The sequence below is a fragment of the Schistocerca gregaria genome, chromosome 3, assembly GCF_023897955.1.
Source record: "Schistocerca gregaria isolate iqSchGreg1 chromosome 3, iqSchGreg1.2, whole genome shotgun sequence".
NCBI lineage: Eukaryota > Metazoa > Arthropoda > Insecta > Orthoptera > Acrididae > Schistocerca > Schistocerca gregaria.
This window is the reverse complement of record NC_064922.1, coordinates 105,734,085-105,754,316: the sequence shown is the minus strand read 5'-3', so window position 1 is coordinate 105,754,316 and position 20,232 is coordinate 105,734,085. Positions and strand designations below refer to the sequence as shown.

Genomic DNA, 20,232 nt, shown 5'->3' with positions numbered 1-20,232 from the left:
CTCGTTGGTGAGTGAGGTGAAATTTCGTAAGGTGAAACTCCACATGGGCTGAAGCGTGACGTGACATTTTTTTAAAAAGTCGAACGCAGTTGTCCGTTATAGAAAGGTTAATGCAACAGCACTGTTACCATACAGTGTAAAACCCGCATCTCGTGGTCGTGCGGTAACGTTCTCGCTTCCCACGCCCGGGTTTCCGGGTTCGATTCCCGGCGGGGTCAGGGATTTTCTCTGCCTCGTGATGGCTGGGTGTTGTGTGCTGTCCTTAGGTTAGTTAGGTGTAAGTAGTTCTAAGTTCTATGGGACTGATGGCCATAGATTTTAAGTCCCTTAGTGCTCAGACCCATTTGAACCATACAGTGTAACGCATAGAACCCGTGAGGCAGTTCTAAGAGCTCCGTTGTTCACTCTGTAACGGCCATCTCCCGCGAAGAAACAGTTTTGTATTATAATGTACCATATACCCACGGCTAATGATGTTTCCATGCTTTCGCACAGTCGTTGGTAAAGGTGTTAATTGTGAAACCTACAAGTTTCATGTGTAACTTGTTCGAGTTTCCATTCCATTATACGAGCGAAAACAGATGTGTTCTGTCGTTAATAAGCTCTTCATTTAACTTTTTTAAAATCTTCCATTTAAATTTATATTCGTGATTCTTTTTCATCTTTTACAGTGGATGAAATAATGCTAAATATCAAGTATTTTCGTAACAGTGGTAGTTATTCTCCACACTTAATTTCGTAAGAAAGACCGCTAATGTCTGTTGAACATATCGTTTCTAAATGATAAAAAATAAACATATTTTGTAGGATGTAATATGAAACGAACAAAATCGTGTTGCAGTCGTCGAAAATTTCAACGTTTCTTACACTATAAGAGAAGGACCAAATTAAGTTAAATATAATCTTCTTCTACATCTACATCTACATCTACATCCATACTCCGCAAGCCACCTCACGGTGTGTGGCGGAGGGTACCCTGAGTACCTCTATCGGTTCTCCCTTCTATTCCAGTTTCGTATTGTACGTGGAAAGAAGGATTGTCGGTATGCTTCTGTGTGGGCTCTAATCTCTGTGATTTTATCCTCATGGTCTCTTCGCGAGATATACGTAGGAGGGAGCAATATACTGCTTGACTCTTCGGTGAAGGTATGTTCTCGAAACTTTAACAAAAGCCCGTACCGAGCTACTGAGCGTCTCTCCTGCAGAGTCTTCCACTGGAGTTTATCTATCATCTCCGTAACGCTTTCGCAATTACTAAATGATCCTGTAACGAAGCGCGCTGCTCTCCGTTGGATCTTCTCTATCTCTTCTATCAACCCTACCTGGTGCGGATCCCACACTGCTGAGCAGTATTCAAGCATTGGGTGAACAAGCGTACTGTAACCTACTTCCTTTGTTGTCGGATTGCATTTCCTTAGGATTCTTCCAATGAATCTCAGTCTGGCATCTGCTTTACCGGCGATCAACTTTATATGATCATTCCATTTTAAATCACTCCTATGAGTACTCCCAGATAATTTATGGAATTAACTGCTTCCAGTTGCTGACCTGCTATTTTGTAGCTAAATGATAAGGGACCTATCTTTCTATGTATTCGCATCACATTACACTTGTCTACATTGAGATTCAATCGCCATTCCGTGCACCATGCGTCAATTCGCTGCAGATCCTCCTGCATTTCAGTACAATTTTCCATTGTTGCAACCTCTCGATACACCACAGCATCATCTGCAAAAAGCCTCAGTGAACTTCCGATGTCATCCACCAGGTCATTTATGTATATTGTGAATAGCAACGGTCCTATGACACTCCCCTGCGGCACACCTGAAATCACTCTTACTTCGGAAGACTTCTCTCCATTGAGAATGACATGCTGCGTTCTGTTATCTAGGAACTCCTCAATCCAATCACACAATTGATCTGATAGTCCGTATGCTCTTACTTTGTTCATTAAACGACTGTGGGGAACTGTGTCAAACGCTTTGCGGAAGTCAAGAAACACGGCATCTACCTATGAACCCGTGTCTAAGGCCCTCTGAGTCTCGTGGACGAATAGCGCGAGCTGGGTTTCACACGACCGTCTTTTTCGAAACCCATGCTGATTCCTACAGAGTAGTTTCTAGTCTCCAGAAAAGACATTATACTCGAACATAATACGTGTTCCAAAATTCTACAACTGATCGACGTTAGAGATATAGGTCTATAGTTCTGCACATCTGTTCGACGTCCCTTCTTGAAAACGGGGATTACCTGTGCCCTTTTCCAATCCTTTGGAACGCTTCGCTCTTCTAGAGACCTACGGTACACCGCTGCAAGAAGGGGGGCAAGTTCCTTCGCGTACTCTGTGTAAAATCGAACTGGTATTCCATCAGGACCAGCGGCCTTTCCTCTTTTGAGCGATTTTAATTGTTTCTCTATCCCTCTGTCGTCTACTTCGATATCTACCATTTTGTCAACTGTGCGACAATCCAGAGAAGGAAGGACAGTGCAGTTTCCTCTGTGAAACAGCTTTGGAAGAAGACATTTAGTAATTCGGCCTTTAGTCTGTCATCCTCTGTTTCAGTACCATTTTGGTCACAGAGTGTCTGGACATTTTGTTTTGATCCACCTACCGCTTTGACATAGGACCAAAATTTCTTAGGATTTTCTGCCAAGTCAGTACATAGAACTTTACTTTCGAATTCATTGAAAGCCTCTCACATAGCCCGCGTAATTTTTGTTTGTCTGCAAGGCTTTGGCTATGTTTATGTTTGCTGTGAAGTTCCCTTTGCTTCCGCAGCAGTTTCCATATCAGTTTGGCGTGGCATTACCTAGTATCGGATTCTACTCCCCACAAACTGCCGCGCCGGGTAGCCTCGCGCTCTAAGGTATCTTGTCACGGTCCGCGCGGCTCACCCCGTCGGAGGTTCGAGTCCTCCCCTCGGGCATAGGTGTGTGTGTCGTCCTTAGCGTAGGTTCGTTTAAGTCAGATTAAATACTGTGTAGGCTTAGGGACCGATGATCTCAGCAGTTTGGTCCCATAAGACCTTACCACAAATTTCCATTTTCCAATTCCCCAAAAATTACAAACGCCAGAGACTATAATGGACCTGGAAACGCACTCTTTCGCTTGCTGAGTGGATTAGTGTAGTGATATCGAACGAGTCCCACTTCACCCTGTCCCACCGAGTCTGCATTATTCGTGTAAACCCTTATTGAAGCGTCCCTAATATCGCTACTTCCGTTGATCGACGATGTAGTGGAGAAATGCAAAATGTGATTGTTCGGAGTTCCATCGGCAGGAGAGCGTACATGTTGCAACCCACAGCGAAACGGTCGCCAGCGGGGAAAAGATAATCTGCCTTACTGAACCGCGGTCGACACCTAAGTAGGCAGCTTCCCAGACATGCGACGCTGCAAGCGAAGGACATGCCTCCGGCTGCCACGTTATTCGCATATATTGTCCCTCTGGTTTCTCGGGGTGAGAAAAATATAGTCATTTTGAGAACAAAAAGGTTTCTGTGCTTGAGAACGCCTCGTCAATAGGGTACCTTCCCATGTAAACTGAACATTAGTTACATGATTGAGAGAAGTATTTGACTTCGATCAGTAGCAGCAAGTTTCATATTTAAGCTATTTCTCACATTCATTATCCACCACATATTTGTAAACCCAATGTTGCTGCTGTTGTTTTCAGTCCTAAGACTGCTACTCTGTATTGTGCAAGCCACCGAATAACTAGTGCAACCTACATCCTTCTGAATCTGTTGCTGTATTTATCTTTTGGTCTCCTTCTACAATGTTTCCCCTTACCCTTCCCTCCAGCACTAAACTGTTGATCCCTCGATGTCTCAGAATTCAAGTTCAAGTGGCTCTGAGCACTATGGGACTCAACTGCTGTGGTCATCAGTCCCCTATAACTTAGAACTACTTAAACCTAACTAACCTAAGGACATCACACACATCAATTCCCTAGGCAGGATTCGAACCTGCGACCGTAGCAGTCGCACGGTTCCGGACTGCGCGCCTAGAACCGCGATGTCTCTGAATGTGACCTATGAATCGATCTCTCCTTCTAGTCGGGATGTGAGCCAAGTTTCTTTTCTACTCAGTTCCGCACAGTATCTGCCTACTAGTTACGTGACCTTCCCATCTAACCTCAGCATTCGTCTGTAACACCACATTTCAAAAGCTTCTATTCTCTTCTAGTCTAAATTGTATAGTCCATGTTTCACTTTCATACGTGGCAGCACTCCATACAAATACATTCAAAAAAGTATTTCTGTCATTTAAATCTATGAAAAAAATAATCGTGTGGCATTGTTAGCCAGGAGGCCCCGTCCGGGGAAGTTCAGCCGGCTTGCAAGCCTTATTTCAGGTGACGCCACATTGGACAATATGCGCGTAGATGATGATGAGATTATGATGAGGATAACACAACACCCAGTCCAAGAGCGGAAAAAGTCTCTAACTCGGGCAGCTGCGTGGTAGGCAAGCATGTAACCACTCAGCTTAACAGGGCGGACTTAATCCTACATTAGATATTAACAAATTTCTCTTCTTCAGAAACGGTATCCTTGCCATTCCCACTATACATTTTACATCCTCTCCACTTAGGCCATAATCAGTTATTTTGCTGCCCAAATAGCAAAACTCATCTACTACTTTAAGTGTCTCGTTTCCTAATCTAATTCCCTCAGCACACTTGATTTAAATCGACTACATTCCATTATCCTTGTTTTGCTTTTGCTGAAGTTTATCTTATATCTTGCTTTCAAGACCTTCTTCATTCCGTTCAACTACTGTTACAAGTCCTTTGCCGTCTCTGACAGATTTACGATGTCATGGGCAGACTTCAAACTTTTTCTTTCTTCTTCCCGGACTTTAATTTCTATTGCAAAGTTTTCTATGGTTCCCTTTACTGCAGGCTCACTGTGCAGATTAAGTAACATAGGGTATAGGCTACAACTCTATTTCACTCTGTTCTCAACCACTGATTCCTTTTCATGACCCTTGATTCTTCTGGCTTTTGTACAATTTCTAAATAGCCTTTCGCTCCCTGTATTTTATCCCTGCTCTCTTCAGAATTTCAGTCAACATGCCACAAGCTTTCTCTAAGTCTACAAATGCTACAAACGTATGTTTGCCTTTCCTTAATCAGTCGTAGGGTAAGTATTGTCTTGCATGTTCCTAAATTTCTCCGGAATTCAAACTTCCCCGAGGTCGGCCTCTACCAGCTTTTCCATTCTTCTGTAAGGAACAGTATTTTACAACCATGACTTATTCAACAGATATTTCGGTAACATTCAAACCTGTAAGCACCTGCTATCTTTCTAATTTGAATTATTATATCGATGGTAGGCAACGGAAACCTCGCAAATCCTCTTTGTTGAATATTACAGGAGAAACAAAAACAGTCTGTTAAAAATAATGTAAACTGATACAGACAAATTTCCTACAAATGTAACCATATTCTAGAAGCCTAGTTATTGACAGATTAGAAAAATCCATGCACTTTTAAATGTCTCTTTGTTAATGGAATTTCTGGCCACTGAAACTGCGAGGTTTTCATAGACAAGTGGGATCACGAGGTTTTCATAGATATTCTTCCTAAAATCACGTGTCCCACACATCTTACAGATCAGACGGAAGAGCTTTGTTATGGCTGCCTCTCTCAAGGCTACGAGCAGTCCTGACGGAATGTGGTGTGCTCCTAGGGTATTGTTTCTTTTCGCATTATCTTGGCTCATCTACGTCATCTGCCTCCCTTTTCTGCGAAGACCTCTTTAATTTTCCTGTAGGCGGTACCAACCTTTCCCCTAAAACCCTAATCATGTTGAGTAAAAAAATTGTGCTGTTGACTGTGGTGAAGCAACAAGAGTTTGAAGCTCAGGTAAGATGCCTTAGGTGAAATAAACTTCTTTTACTGTAAGTTATTTAATGTTATATAATTATCACTGCATTTGGAACCCCAAAATAGCAGAAACAGACATTTGTACACAACGTTCACGATGACAACGTGATGTTGTCACCCACACTCGTGTTCAGAAGAAAATAACACCTCGAACAACTGGATATAGGATGTTCATAATCACAGGACATGTACATCAGTATGTTCGGCAGAAATGATAGCACCTGAGTCACATCGACCCGTGGGCTCGGTGTCAACACTGATATCTCGGCTCACCACCACGTACCGGTGAAATGTGCCTGCGCCTCTCGTTGTCTCCAAAAACCGTAAAACCTCCCATTAGAAAAATTTATCAATTACTGTACTGGTTAACCCCTTATGTTATTTTTTTTTTCAAACAGCTGAGCAAAACCATTATCAGACATTTCTCTCTTTACTTATTCTGGTCATCACTAAACTGACACACAACATTTGTAGCGCACCGCAATCTGACTTTCAATAATCCCTACAAAAGAATGGCCGTGGCTAACAATAACCTATAACTTCCATGAATCACTTACAAAAATCTTCGTTACTCGAACTACTGCAATACAGCAAGCGCCAGTACTGCCATCTAAATAACAGATTCTAACTACTGAAGGCACTAACTACTGATAGGCACAGTTAGCAAATGAAAGATTTTGATAGAGAACAAACAATGTATTTATCTTACTAGTGTTCAAAAGTCGTCATGTTCACATCCAACTGCCCAACACTACAATAGCAAATATTCCAACAATGCAAACCAGCCACAGACTGCATACAGCACAGTCAGTGATTTTGATACAGAGCGCTACGTGACGTTACCAACCTAAACAGCCTACTTACAAGTGAAGGTAATGGATCAGTGTGACATGAGCAGACGTGCAGGATGCCTTGCAGACGTGTGGGCGAACCGTACCGTCAAATCAGTGAAATCGAAAGAGGACGCATTATTGGCATGAGGGAATGTGATGCATCCATCCGGAGAAACTGCTGCTCGTGTGGGAAGAAGTGTTTCGGCAGTGCAACAGGTGTATGCAGAATGTTTCACGGGAGGTCATAGAAACGACGAAATGGATCAGGTTGTACCACCCAGATGACCCCCCTCCGCCCTTCCCACGAGAAGAGAAAATCGACATTTATGCGAATGGCATTGCACGACAGATCTGCATCCTCCTCAGCTCTGTAGCAACAGTGGAAGACATCGTATAGTATCGTGTGTGACAGTCCGTCGCCGTTTATTACGAGTTGGGTTACGCGCGTGTGGTCCACTTCTCCTCCTACCTTTGATGAGTGTGCAGAAACAGGATAGACGGCAACAGTGTATGGAACGACGTCGCCGAGGACAGGAATGGCATCAGGTAGTGCTTTTGAACGAATACAGGTTCTGTTTGTTTGAAAATGATGGCCACATTTTGGTTTGCCGCAGACAGGAGGGAGCGACATCACAGTGACTCCATTCGAGAAAGGCATAACGCTCCAACTCAAGGCCTTAAGGTCTGCGGTGTTATTGGGTACTACCCAAAAATCACAGCTGCTATGTGTCCAGAGCACTGTGGCCTGTGTGACCTACGTGAATGACATCCTGCGACCCATAGCCACACCCTTTCTGCACAACACCCAAGGCGCCATTTTTCAGCACGACAATGCAGGACCACATGGTGCTGCATGAACACAACCCTTCTTGGTTTCAGTATATCAGCCTTTTGCCCTGGCCCGCAACCCCACCAGACATGTCGCCACTCAAAAAGATGCGGCCATACCACAGGACGCCATTCGCGCCTTATACGCGTCGAAGTCATCACACGTGGAACAAGCTATCAGGGCCCATGGCTGACGCGGTGCCTACTAACCAACAGGGAACTTGCTGAAACGAAGTGACAGAAACATTCGTTTCTTCTGCAGAATATACTAATGTACATGTCCTGTGAACATGAACGTGCTGTCTCTAGTGGTTCAAGGTGCTCCGCTTTTTTTTTTTTTTACGACCATGAGTGTATTTCAGAACGAACGGCACAGCTGCGTGTGAGGGTACTAATGTCAGACATGCACTGAGTACCCAGTCACTGGCTCTGTCGTGGCACAGTGCAAGAGGAGCGCAGCTGATATGTACTCACGCGAAGTGGCGCTTCTTCTCCTGGTGGTGGGCCAGCTGGCGGGCGTTGCAGAAGGTGCGGTCGCACACGTTGCACGCCAGTTCGTCTGAAACAGAACACCGCGGCACACTTAAAATCACACGTCCAAAAATGACGGTGCTAAACGCAGCCTCTCAGCGAACACTGGTGGCAGTGCGCTGCAGTGCCTGGAGCCGGTGCTGATTTCTTACTGCACAGACTACTCGCCCTCGAGTAGAATACGGCGGTCCAGCGCTGCACCTCACGCCACTACACCAGTGTGGCAACAGAAATGAGTTGATCAACAACAGCCGATGGATTCGTTTTACTGGAATGAACAACTAGGATGAAAGCATGACAGTAACCCCGTCCTAATTATTATTAACATCATATTTTTAAAGATGGTAACATAGACTGCCCCCCCCCCCCCCCCATGAACCATGGACCTTGCCGTTGGTGGGGAGGCTTGCGTGCCTCAGCGATACAGATGGCCGTACCGTAGGTGCAACCACAACGGAGGGGTATCTGTTGAGAGGCCAGACAAACGTGTGGTTCCTAAAGAGGGGCAGCAGCCTTTTCAGTAGTTGCAAGGACAACAGTCTGGATGATTGACTGATCTGGCCTTGTAATACTAACCAAAACGGCCTTGCTGTGCTGGTACTGCGAACGGCTGAAAGCAAGGGGAAACGACAGCCGTAATTTTTCCCGAGGACATGCAGCTTTACTGTATGATTAAATGATGATGGCATCCTCTTGGGTAAAATATTCCGGAGGTAAAATAGTCCCCCATTCGGATCTCCGGGCGGGGACTACTCAGGAGGATGTCGTTATCAGGAGAAAGAAAACTGGCGTTCTACGGATCGGAGCGTGGAATGTCAGATCCCTTAATAGGGCAGGTAGGTTAGAAAATTTAAAAATGGAAATGGATAGGTAAACTGAAAGAACCAGAGGTTGTACAGAGTTTCAGGGAGAGCATAAGGGGACAATTGACAGGAATAGGGGAAAGAAATACAGTAGAAGAAGTATGGGTAGCTCTGAGGGATGAAGTAGTGAAGGCAGCAGAGGATAAAGTAGGTAAAAAGACGAGGGCTGCTAGAAATCCTTGGGTAACAGAAGAAATATTGAATTTAATTGATGAAAGGAGAAAATATAAAAATGCAGTAAATGAAGCAGGCAAAAAGGAATACAAACGTCTCAAAAATGAGATCGACAGGAAGTGCAAAATGGCTAAAGAGGGATGGCTAGAGGACAAATGTAAGGATGTAGAAGCTTATCTCACTAGGGGTAAGATAGATACTGCCTACAGGAAAATTAAAGAGACCTTTGGAGAGAAGAGAACCACGTGTATGAATATCAAGAGCTCAGATGGCAACCCAGTTCTAAGCAAAGAAGGGAAGGCAGAAAGGTGGAAGGAGTATATAGAAGGTTTATACAAGGGTGATGTACTTGAGGACAATATTATGGAAATGGGAGAAGATGTAGATGAAGACGAAATGGGAGATACGATACTGCGTGAAGAGTTTGACAGAGCACTGAAAGACCTGAGTCGAAACAAGGCCCCAGGAGTAGACAACATTCCATTAGAACTACTGACGGCCTTGGGAGAGCCAGTCATGACAAAACTCTACCAGCTGGTGAGCAAGATGTATGAGACAGGCGAAATACCCTCAGACTTCAAGAAGAATATAATAATTCCAATCCCAAAGAAAGCAGGTGCTGACAGATGTGAAAATTACCGAACTGTCAGTTTAATAAGTCACAGCCGCAAAATACTAACGCGAATTCTTTACAGATGAATGGAGAAACTGGTAGATGCGGACCTCGGGGACGATCAGTTTGGATTCCGTCGAAATGTTGGAACACGTGAGGCAATACTGACCTTACGACTTATCTTAGAAGAAAGATTAAGAAAAGGCAAACCTACGTTTCTAGCATTTGTAGACTTAGAGAAGCTTTTGACAATGTTGACTGGAATACTCTTTTTGAAATTCTAAAGGTGGCAGGGGTAAAATACAGGGAGCGAAAGGCTATTTACAATTTGTACAGAAACCAGATGGCAGTCACAAAAGTCGAGGGGCATGAAAGGGAAGCAGTGGTTGGGAAAGGAGTGAGACAGGGTTGTAGCCTCTCCCCGATGTTATTCAATCTGTATATTGAGCAAGCAGTTAAGGAAACAAAAGAAAAATTTGGAGTAGGTATTAAAATTCATGGAGACGAAGTAAAAACTTTGAGGTTCGCCGATGACATTGTAATTCTGTCAGAGACGGCAAAGGACTTGGAAGAGCAGTTGAACGGAATGGACAGTGTCTTGAAAGGAGGATATAAGATGAACATCAACAAAAGCAAAACGAGGATAGTGGAATATAGTCAAATTAAATCGGGTGATGCTGAGGGAATTAGATAAGGAAATGAGACACTTCAAGTAGTAAAGGAGTTTTGCTATTTAGGAAGTAAAATAACTGATGATGGTCGAAGTAGAGAGGATATAAAATGTAGACTGGCAATGGCAAGGAAAGCGTTTCTGAAGAAGAGAAATTTGTTAACATCGAATATAGATTTATGTATCAGGAAGTCGTTTCTGAAAGTATTTGTTTGGAGTGTAGCCATGTATGGAAGTGAAACATGGACGATTACTAGTTTGGACAAGAAGAGAATAGAAGCTTTCGAAATGTGGTGCTACAGAAGAATACTGAAGATAAGGTGGATAGATCACGTAACTAATGAGGAGGTATTGAATAGGATTGGGGAGAAGTTTGTGGCACAACTTGACTAGAAGAAGGGATCGGTTGGTAGGACATGTTTTGAGGCATCAAGGGATCACAAATTTAGCGTTGGAGGGCAGCGTGGAGGGTAAAAATCGTAGAGGGAGACCGAGAGATGAGTACACTAAGCAGATTCAAAAGGATGTAGGTTGCAGTAGGTACTGGGAGATGAAGCATCTTGCACAGGATAGAGTAGCGTGGAGAGCTGCATCAAACCAGTCTCAGGACTGAAGACAACATCATCATCATCAACAACATAGACTGAAAATCTGGCAGTGATAACTACATCTACGGAACTAATCATCACCATATACACTTGAACGGTGCCTGTTTGTTTGATCCTTCATTTGATCACGAAATCCAAATGGCTCCAAGCAATATGGAACTTATTATCTGAGGTCATCAGTCCCATAGACTTAGAACTACTTAACCTAACAAAGCTAAGGACATCACACAGATCCATGTCCGAGGCAGGATTCGACCTGCGACCATATTAGCAGCGTGGTTCCGGACTGAAGCGCGTAAAACCGCTCGGCCACAGATGCCGGCATTTGCTCGCCGCTTATCTTAACTTTCTCAAGATCTGTAATAGTTATAAATCACAGGCGCCGCAATCAGTCGTTCTTGTTTTCAGGTTTTACTACGCAAATCCTGATTTCGGATAGTACCTTGCCATTACCTGTGCAGTATTTGCTAGTATTAAAAGATCTGTGAGTGGCGCCCCAACAACAGGAAACTGACATGTGTCGAGACTAGCAAATAATGCATTGGTAATGGTTAAGCACTAGCCGAAATCTGGATTTGCTTAATAAAAACTGCAAAAAGAAAAGACGATTGATTGCTCTATAATTTATAAATCACTTAACAACCGCCGAGTGCAGTCGCTTTCCGAATGGAAGGCAACCTTATCTGTATTATTTATTTTACAACTCTCTCTGAAATACTTTCGTGAACTATTAGCTCACCCACGTCATCGAAATTTAATCTTTGGTGAGCCGATAGCCAGCAGTCAGTGGCATGATTTGATCTGTGGGGAGTGCCGTGTCCTTCCTTGTTACAACGAAGTCAGCCATTAAATTCATGGTACAATGCCTTGAAGTGTTAAGCTATGGATCCATGGTTTTGTACAATCTATATCACATGCAAGGCGACCGGTAAGATGTTTGCACGTTATATTCAGTTCTAAAGTTTGAGATTAGTCAGGTAGTCCATCTGTATCAGTCCACGAGCCGAGACACTACTACATATTCATACACATCGGATTAACCTTGAAGAGGTTGCGAATTACACAGGTCAAAAGAAGTTTTGCATCACCTCGGCTCCCAGAACTCTTGAAGATGCCGTTGCCTGTCGGTATTGTATCACAGACTGACTGTTCAAAGATGTCACTAAACCCGCCCAAAGACGTAAACCACCATGCAAGAGCAGCGCCTATTAGACGGAGGATGTTCGACAGCAGATCAGTTCCAGTCATTCCACCGGGACGGAAGTACACGGCTCGTGTTGTCTGTAATTCAAACATGCCTAGACGGTCGGTACCGTGGTTCGATCGCGTCCACATTGTTACTTTCTGCCAGGAAGGGCTCTCAACAAGGGAAGTGTTCAGGCGTCTCGGAGTGAATCAAATCCATGTTTTTCGGACATGGAGGAGATACAGAGAGACAGGAACTGTCTATGACATGTCTCGCTCGAGCCGCCCAAAAGGCTACTACTGCAGTGGATGACCGCTACCTACGAATTACAGCTCGAAGGAGCCCTGACAACAACGCCACCACGTAGAATAATGCTTTTCCTGCAGCCACAAGATGTCGTGTTACGACTCAAATTGTGCACAATAGGCTGCAAGATGGGGAACTTCAGTCCCGACGTCCATGGCGAGGTCCATCTCTGCAACCACGACACCACATAGCGTGGTGCAGATGGGCCCAACAAAATGACGAATGGACCGGTCAGGTTAAGCATCACGTTCTATTCAACGATGAGTGTCGCGTGTGCCTTCAGCCATACAATCGTCGGAGATGTGTTTGGAGGCAACCCAGTCAGGATGAACGCCTTAGACACGCTATCCAGCGAGTGCAGCAAGGTGGAGGTTCCCTGCTGTTTTGGTCGGAATTATGTGGGGCCGACGTACGCCGCTGGTGGTCATGGAAGGCGCAGTAATGGATGTACGATACGTGAATGCCATCCTCCGACCATTAGGCCATCCTTCGATCGGCAGCAAATTGGAGAGGCATTCATCTTCATTGACGACAATTCGCGCTCCCATCTCGCGCATCTTGTTAATGACTTCGTTCAGGATAACGACATCGCTCGACTATAGTGGTCAGCATATTCTTCAGACATGAACCCTATCGGACACGCCTGAGATACTGAAAGGGGCGGGTTTATGGACGACGTGACCCAGCAACCACTTTGAGGGACTACGCAGTATCGCCGTTAAGGAGTGGGACAATCTCGGACAACATTGCCTTGATGAACTTGTGGATAGGATGCCACGACGAATACAGGCATGCATCAATGCAAGAGGACGTGCTACTGGGTATTAGAGGTACCGTTGTGTACAGATATCTGGACCACCACGTCTGATGGTCTCGCTGTATGCAGGAACAACATGCAATGTGTGGGATTCATGAGCAATAAAAAGGGCGGAAATGATTTTTACGTTGATCTCTATTCCAATTTTCTGTACAGTGTATTAACTGATGGTGTAGATAAGTTAAATGCGCATTAGCACAAGAATAGTTGCCATCTGCCTGTTTACGCGGCCCGCGAGTCGTAAAGAGGTAGCTGGTGAAGGCGAGTGTAGGGCGTACACTCAACAGAGGGCGCAGGTGTGATCGCATTCTGCGAGCCTCTTCCGGGCTCTTTGACTGCCGGACACATAAATCTTGCCGTTACTTAGAAAGCAGGTTTTGAAAATTTATCAAGAAGACTAGCTACCTGTGAAGACTGATCAAACCCGTCTAGATATTTGTTATTTTCTATTTAAAAGCGCAAGAAGTCGTACCCTGACAAGTGACGGGATCGGCCGTCTACCCAAATTGTCGCGAAGTGTCAACTGGGGAGTTAGCTCGTTAACATACTGAAGTAGGTATGCTTCTGTATTGAAGTTCTTTTTATTACTAATTTGGATTACCTTTTCTTTATTTTTTCAGTAAATCGTCTGAAGTTGACTTGGCATGAAGTGGAAATTGTTAATTATACCTGTTGGGTGAACTTAGGATATTGGCGTATTCTCCCGAGAAATGGATCCGTTAAGCGAATAACTCGATACATTTTCTTTGAGTTCTTCTTGTTCTTCCAATATCCTTTGAGTCTTCCTGGAAAGGCTTGTTTACGCTCATCCGACCACTTTCGTCTGAACTGTTTTTCTTTTGGTTTCTCTGATATAAGTTTCCATTTGCCTGAAGGTGTCTTTTCCCAGAATTTCGTCTGGTCTTACGTTTGCATTATTTTGGTCCTTTCGACTTTCATCTAGCCAAGGCGTTGAATTCTTAAGCGAGGTTACATAATCTATTATTCTCTTCCTCAATAGATTTTCTGGTAATCAACTTAGATGTTCAAAGAATTTCATTGCCCTTTTCCTACTATCAGTTTCGATGTTTGAAAACTTCTGTTTTGTTTTAACTGACTTTTGACTATAACCGTCTTGGGTATTTTCCTGATGATCTTTCTCTCTTGTCTCTTCTTTTTTGATGTCTTCAAGTTGTTGTCTTCTGATATGGATTAGTGTTCTACTTCCACAGAGGGTTCCTGGTTTTCTGACAGCTTTGTAGTGTCAAATTTTTGCCCCTCTTGATTGATTTATTGTTGTAGAGCTTTTGCGTTAACCCTAAACCATTTTGTATAATTTTTGAGAGGCGATGTTGCTGTGGCAGTTTTTCAATACCTGTCGGCCTGATGAATTCTCCAAGGTATTTAAAGTATGGGACCCTGTTAATTTTACCATATTTTGTTTTCAAACTTGAAATTTCTGTTTGTGAACAAAAGAATTCAGTTTTCTCAAATGATATTTTTAAACCTACTTTTTCCGCACATTCTTTGGAGCTGTTTGACTGCCGCCTGTTCACCCTCTGTTAGTTTCGCAAGGTAGTCCGCAAATGCAACCTATGGTATGTAGAGGCTGTTTTTGGCGACGTGCACTCGGATTGGCTTCCAAATTCCACATTTCTTGAGTTCTTTCTTCCATTCTTCCGCAGCTTTGTCTAGAACTGCGTTGAACAGAATAAGAGAGACTTCGTCACCTTGTGTCACACCTGTTTGAATGTCGAAGGGTTCTGAGATCTCCCCCATAAATATTACTTTAGCTTTCGAGCTAATTAGTGTTTGTTTTATGATTTCTCGTGTTTTGGGATATAATCCACTCTTCTAAAATTTGGAGTACTGAGAGCCTATCTGTTGAATCGCTTGCTATTGTGGAATCTACAAATGTGCATACTACTGGATTTTGTCTGAGAGCTCGCCTTTTGAGTATGGTTCTGAGGTTGAAAATTTTCTCCGGACATAATCTGTTTGGTCAGATTCCTGCTTGATATTCTGCTACTTTGGGTTATAACTGCTGTTTTGTTCTGTTCAAGAGATAAGCTGATAGACTTTTGTAGGTGACTGGTAATAATCCCCCTATAGTTACACGTGATTTATTATCTTTTTTATGTAGTGGTCCAAAGAGAAATTTCCAGTCATCCAGGATGTTTTCGGTTTAACAGTGAGTGAATTTGTTCTGCTACAGTGCCGTCGTCCCCTGATGTGCGCATAAATTTCTTCTTGTGTTGACAGTGACCAGTTCTGTGGTGAGATTTCTCGCTGCACTTTCGGGAATCTCTCTTTGAGTCGTGAAAAATTTGAAAGCTGTGAAAAGTATGTGTCTAGTACCTGGCAATTTTCTTTGTCAGGGCCAATTTACCATCTTGTTTTCGAAAGGAAAGGTTTTGTGGTGAGTTGCGAAGCTCTTATGGAAATCATGTGTGTTGTAGGTATTGAAGTTTTCTTCGATTGACTGCAGTTGCTTCACTGATATATTTTCGTTTAACTTGCCTTAAAATCTTGGAATCCTGTTTGCGCATTTCGAAAAATTTCTTCTGTGTGTCTTCGGATTTGTTGCAACTCTAATTTTGAAATGCCCTTCTTCATTCTTCTAGTGCGTTCTCACAGTCTTGATTCCACCAAGAGTGTTTTGGTTTTTTTGTGAATGGGGATCAGATCTTTCGCTGTTTTGATGGTTTCGTTTGAAAATCCTCCCAATCCTCTGCTTGTTGTTGTTCCCATTTTACAGTGTTTTTGGTCTTTCATTTTGTGTAGATCAAATTTTGGCATCAGCGGTGTTTTTCTTTTGAATTTTCTCTTGGGTGTGTATTTAATTTTTATTCTCTTTACCTAGTGATCCGAATCGATATCTGCACCTCTGCGCGTGTGTGTGTATATTGTGTGTATTGAACTGGGAGCATAGTAACGACGGAGAGGCTTCGTCCCCGCCGTAACCGTCAGTGGTTCATAACCCCACAACAGGCTAAAGCAGTCCACTGACCCCGCCGCCGTCCCACACCGAACCCAGGGTAATTGTGCGGTTCGGCCCCAGTGGACCCTCTGGGAACGTCTCATACCAGACAAGTGTAACCCCAAATGTTTGGGTGGTAGAGGAACTACGGTTTACGCGTACGTGGAGACAGTGTTTGCGCAGCAATCGCCGACATGGTGTAACTGAGACGGAGTAAGGGGAACCAGACCAATGCAGATGGAAAACCGTCTTAAAAACACGGGACCTCGATATTAATCCGTCGGACAGATTCGTACCGGGGACCGGCACGTCTTCCCGCTCATGAAGCTGCGCGGTAGACCGCGCGGCTAGCCGGGCGGGGCCCACCTCTGCGTACCTGCATATTGTGAATTTCTTATGGTAGTCGTATGATATTGCAACATGACCAATCCGAAATCCCCCCAAATGATGATTCGGCAATCTCAAAGTTATTTTTTGTACAGACTGTCACTGTCTTATATATAGATTCCAGGGCTGTCACTGTCTTCCCGTAAGGCAGTACGCCTAGTCTGTGCTGGTCTCATGAATGAACGAACGTCGTCTGTCTACGTAACGCTTGCAGCATTATACTCGGCAAAAGTGTCTTATTTATCAGTTATGTTTAAATTTTCGCTTCCAGTGAAATGTTAAGTGTTGTGGCGACAACCACTAATAATGATAACAGAAAAAAACACAAGCGATCTTGTAAGCCTCATCATGGGACAGATAACAATATTAATAATAATAATAATAATAATAATAATAATAATAATAATAATAATAATAATAATAAAACCAATATTGCAAGTGTGATTAGCAACAAAACAACGAGAGTCGATTCCGTTTCTTTTTGAATCTGTTCGTGGTTTACTTGTACGACAAGAAAAAGTGCCAAATTTTTCGTTATTTCTGAGCTCATTCTACACAGAAACTGAACTTTTTGAATGAGCGAAAGCAAGACAGGAGAGATCCATCTGAGAAGCCGCCCTGGAATCTTAATTGCGGCCGCGGATTAAATTTAATTGTCGAGGGACCGCTGTTCTGCTAAATGTGCTGCGTAAAGCAATTATGTAAATGGTTCCTTTCTGCTGTGGAAGCTTTCATTTATTTAGTAGAATCAGCCTTTCAGCCATTTAATGTTTCTGCAGAATAACAAGAAGGTTTAAGCACGCTCTCGAAGAGATGTCGAAGGAAAAAAAAAAATCAGTGGAAGTTTTACTCAGCCGGGTGACTACTTTTGTAGGCTCCCACAAAAAATGAGTTTCAATTTTAGAGCATCTGCATCGACAAGCGTTAAGCTGCTAATACTTCTGGAATCAGAGAAAAAAACGCAGATAATCTTCCTTGACCACTGTTGGTAGTAAATGAAATCGACTACATGATTCACCACCTGTTTCATTAATTATTTACTTTTGCGATCGAGTTTTCGGGTTAGTTAAGTAATGCTTGACAATGGGCTAAATGCCCGAAAACAAGTGGTTCTCCGTTTTACCAATAAATTTTTATACGTTACTAATTTTAGGCTGAATGCTTCAGGCGGAAACTTATATGAATTTTAGAATTTGTAAAAGACCTGTAACTTGCATTATTTTCTGACATTCTGTATCTTACCTCGTTTATTTCACTTTCTGCACTTATACATTGACCGACGTGAACTAATCAGTGGAGCGAATGCTGGAATCGTATCTTGAAAAAATACGGTGGAAACATGTTAACGGTTGTTGAAGTTTGTGAAAATAATAAACGTCTGCAGTATTTTAAATTAACGAAATAATTCGTTGTAATTGTTTCATTTATTTACAGCTTACAGCCGTTGATGCAGTATGTTAGTACGAGAACTACGTCACATGGGGCTTTATATTTATTTGAAAATTTGGAGGTTAATTGTTATCACGTAGATTTTTCTGTACAAAAGATTGTAAAAATGGGGTCCTCGGCGAATGTGAACGCCTGACGTGGTGGAGTGTGGTGACGATCAGTGCACTTACCTTCCCAAGGACCAGGCCAGAGGCTCTACAGCCTGACACATACCTCTACAGCATGGGTTCCCAAACTGTGTTCGACAAAACACGTGTTCTGCGGGAAGTGTGTAACTGCTCAGCGAACAGGTATTAATAACATGGCGGGATTTTTCCCGAGGATTTGACGGTACAACTTCCTTCAAAACCATATTACGATTTCTTTGTTATTATGATTTAAATTTGAAGTAATCACTGAATAATACAAATTTTCTCGTTTTTAGTAAAGTCATTAACCTTAAAAATAATCAGGGTGTTTCATAAAATTACTGGGATTCTCAAAGTGTTATGCCACAGGAGGCATTTAAGAACCTCTGCTTTAAACACTACCGACCATTAAAACTGCTACACCGCGAAGATGACGTGCTACAGACGCCATATTTAACCGACATAAAGAAGATGCTGTGATATGCAAATGATTAGCTTTTCAAAGCTTCACACAAGGTTGGCGGCGGTGGCCACACCTACACCGTGCTGACATGAGGAAAGTTTCCAACCGATTTCTCATACAAACACAGCAGTTGACCGGCGTTGCCTGATGAAACGTTGTTGTGATGCCTTGTGTAAAGAGCAGAAGTGCGTATCATCACGTTTCCGACTTTGATAAAGGTCGGATTGTAGCCTATCGCGATTGCGGTTTATCGTATCGTGACATTGGTGCTCGCGTCGGTCGAGATCCAATGACTGTTAGCAGAATATGGAATAGGTGGGTTCAGGAGGGTAATACGGAACGCCGTGCTGGATTCCAACGGCCTCGTATCACTAGGCATCTTGCAGCTACGTCTCGATCCCTGAGTCAACAGATGGGGACGTTTGCAAGACAACAACCATATGCACGAACAGTTCGACGACGATAGCAGCAGCATGGACTATCAGCTCGGAGACCGTGGCTGCGGTTACCCTTGACGCTGCATCACAGACAGGAGCGCCTGCGATGGTGTGCTCAACGACGAACTTGGGTGCACGAATGGCAAAACGTCATTTTTCGGATGAATCCAGGTTCTGTTTGCAGCATCATGATGGTCGCATCCGTGTTTCGCGACATCACCGTGAACGCACATTGGAAGCGTGTATTTGTCATCGCCATACTGGCGCATCACCCGGCGTGATGGTATGGGGTGTCATTGGTTACCCGTCTCGGTCACCTGTTGTTCGCACTGACGGAACTTTAAACAGTGGACGTTACATTTCAGATGTATTACGACACGTGGCCCTACCCTTCATTCGATCCCCGCGAAACCTTACATTTCAGCAGGATAATGCACGACCACATGTTGCAGGTCCTGCACGGGCCATTCTGGATACAGAAAATATTCGACTGCTGCGCTCTCCAGCACATTCTCCAGATCTCTCACCAATTGAAAACGTCTGGTCAATGGTGGCCTATCAACTGGCTCGTGACAATACGCCAGTCACTAGTCTTGATGAGCTGTGGTATCGTGTTGAAGCTGCATGGGCAGCTGTACCTGTACACGCCATACAAGCTCTGTTTGACTCAATGTGCAGTCGTTTCAAGGCCGTTATTATGGCCAGACGTGGATATTCTGGGTACTGATTTTTCAGGATCTATGCACATAAATTGCATGAAAATGTAATCACATGTCAGTTCTAGTATAATGTGTTTGTCCAATGAATACCCGTTTATCATCTGCAGTTCTTCTTGGTGTATCAATTTTAATGGCCAGTAGTGTAGCTTCGTTTCTCCACGCAGACTTGAAGCCGGCAGTTGGGACAAAAAAGGAAGAAAAAGGAAAGAAAAACTGTGACCAACGATAATTGCTCAGCAGAGGGAAAGAGAACTCAGATAGATGTTACAAACTAGTGTAATAATTAACCAGACGGAGCAAACGCAGCCAGATACAATACAGTTAATATAAGGAAAGGGACGAACTTGCTGGCCGAGGCAGGGCTTATC

General features: G+C 43.5%; 1 protein-coding gene across 1 annotated transcript in view; it reads right to left on the bottom strand.

The window, feature by feature from the left end:
• The window catches only part of LOC126354339 (uncharacterized), an 838,871-nt gene that overhangs the window by 138,401 nt on the left and 680,238 nt on the right, over nt 1–20,232 (bottom strand). Inside the window, exon 3 of the mRNA XM_050003909.1 lies at nt 8,029–8,113. Within this exon, the coding sequence (XP_049859866.1) occupies nt 8,029–8,113 (85 nt within the window). The remainder of the gene's footprint in view (nt 1–8,028; nt 8,114–20,232) is intronic.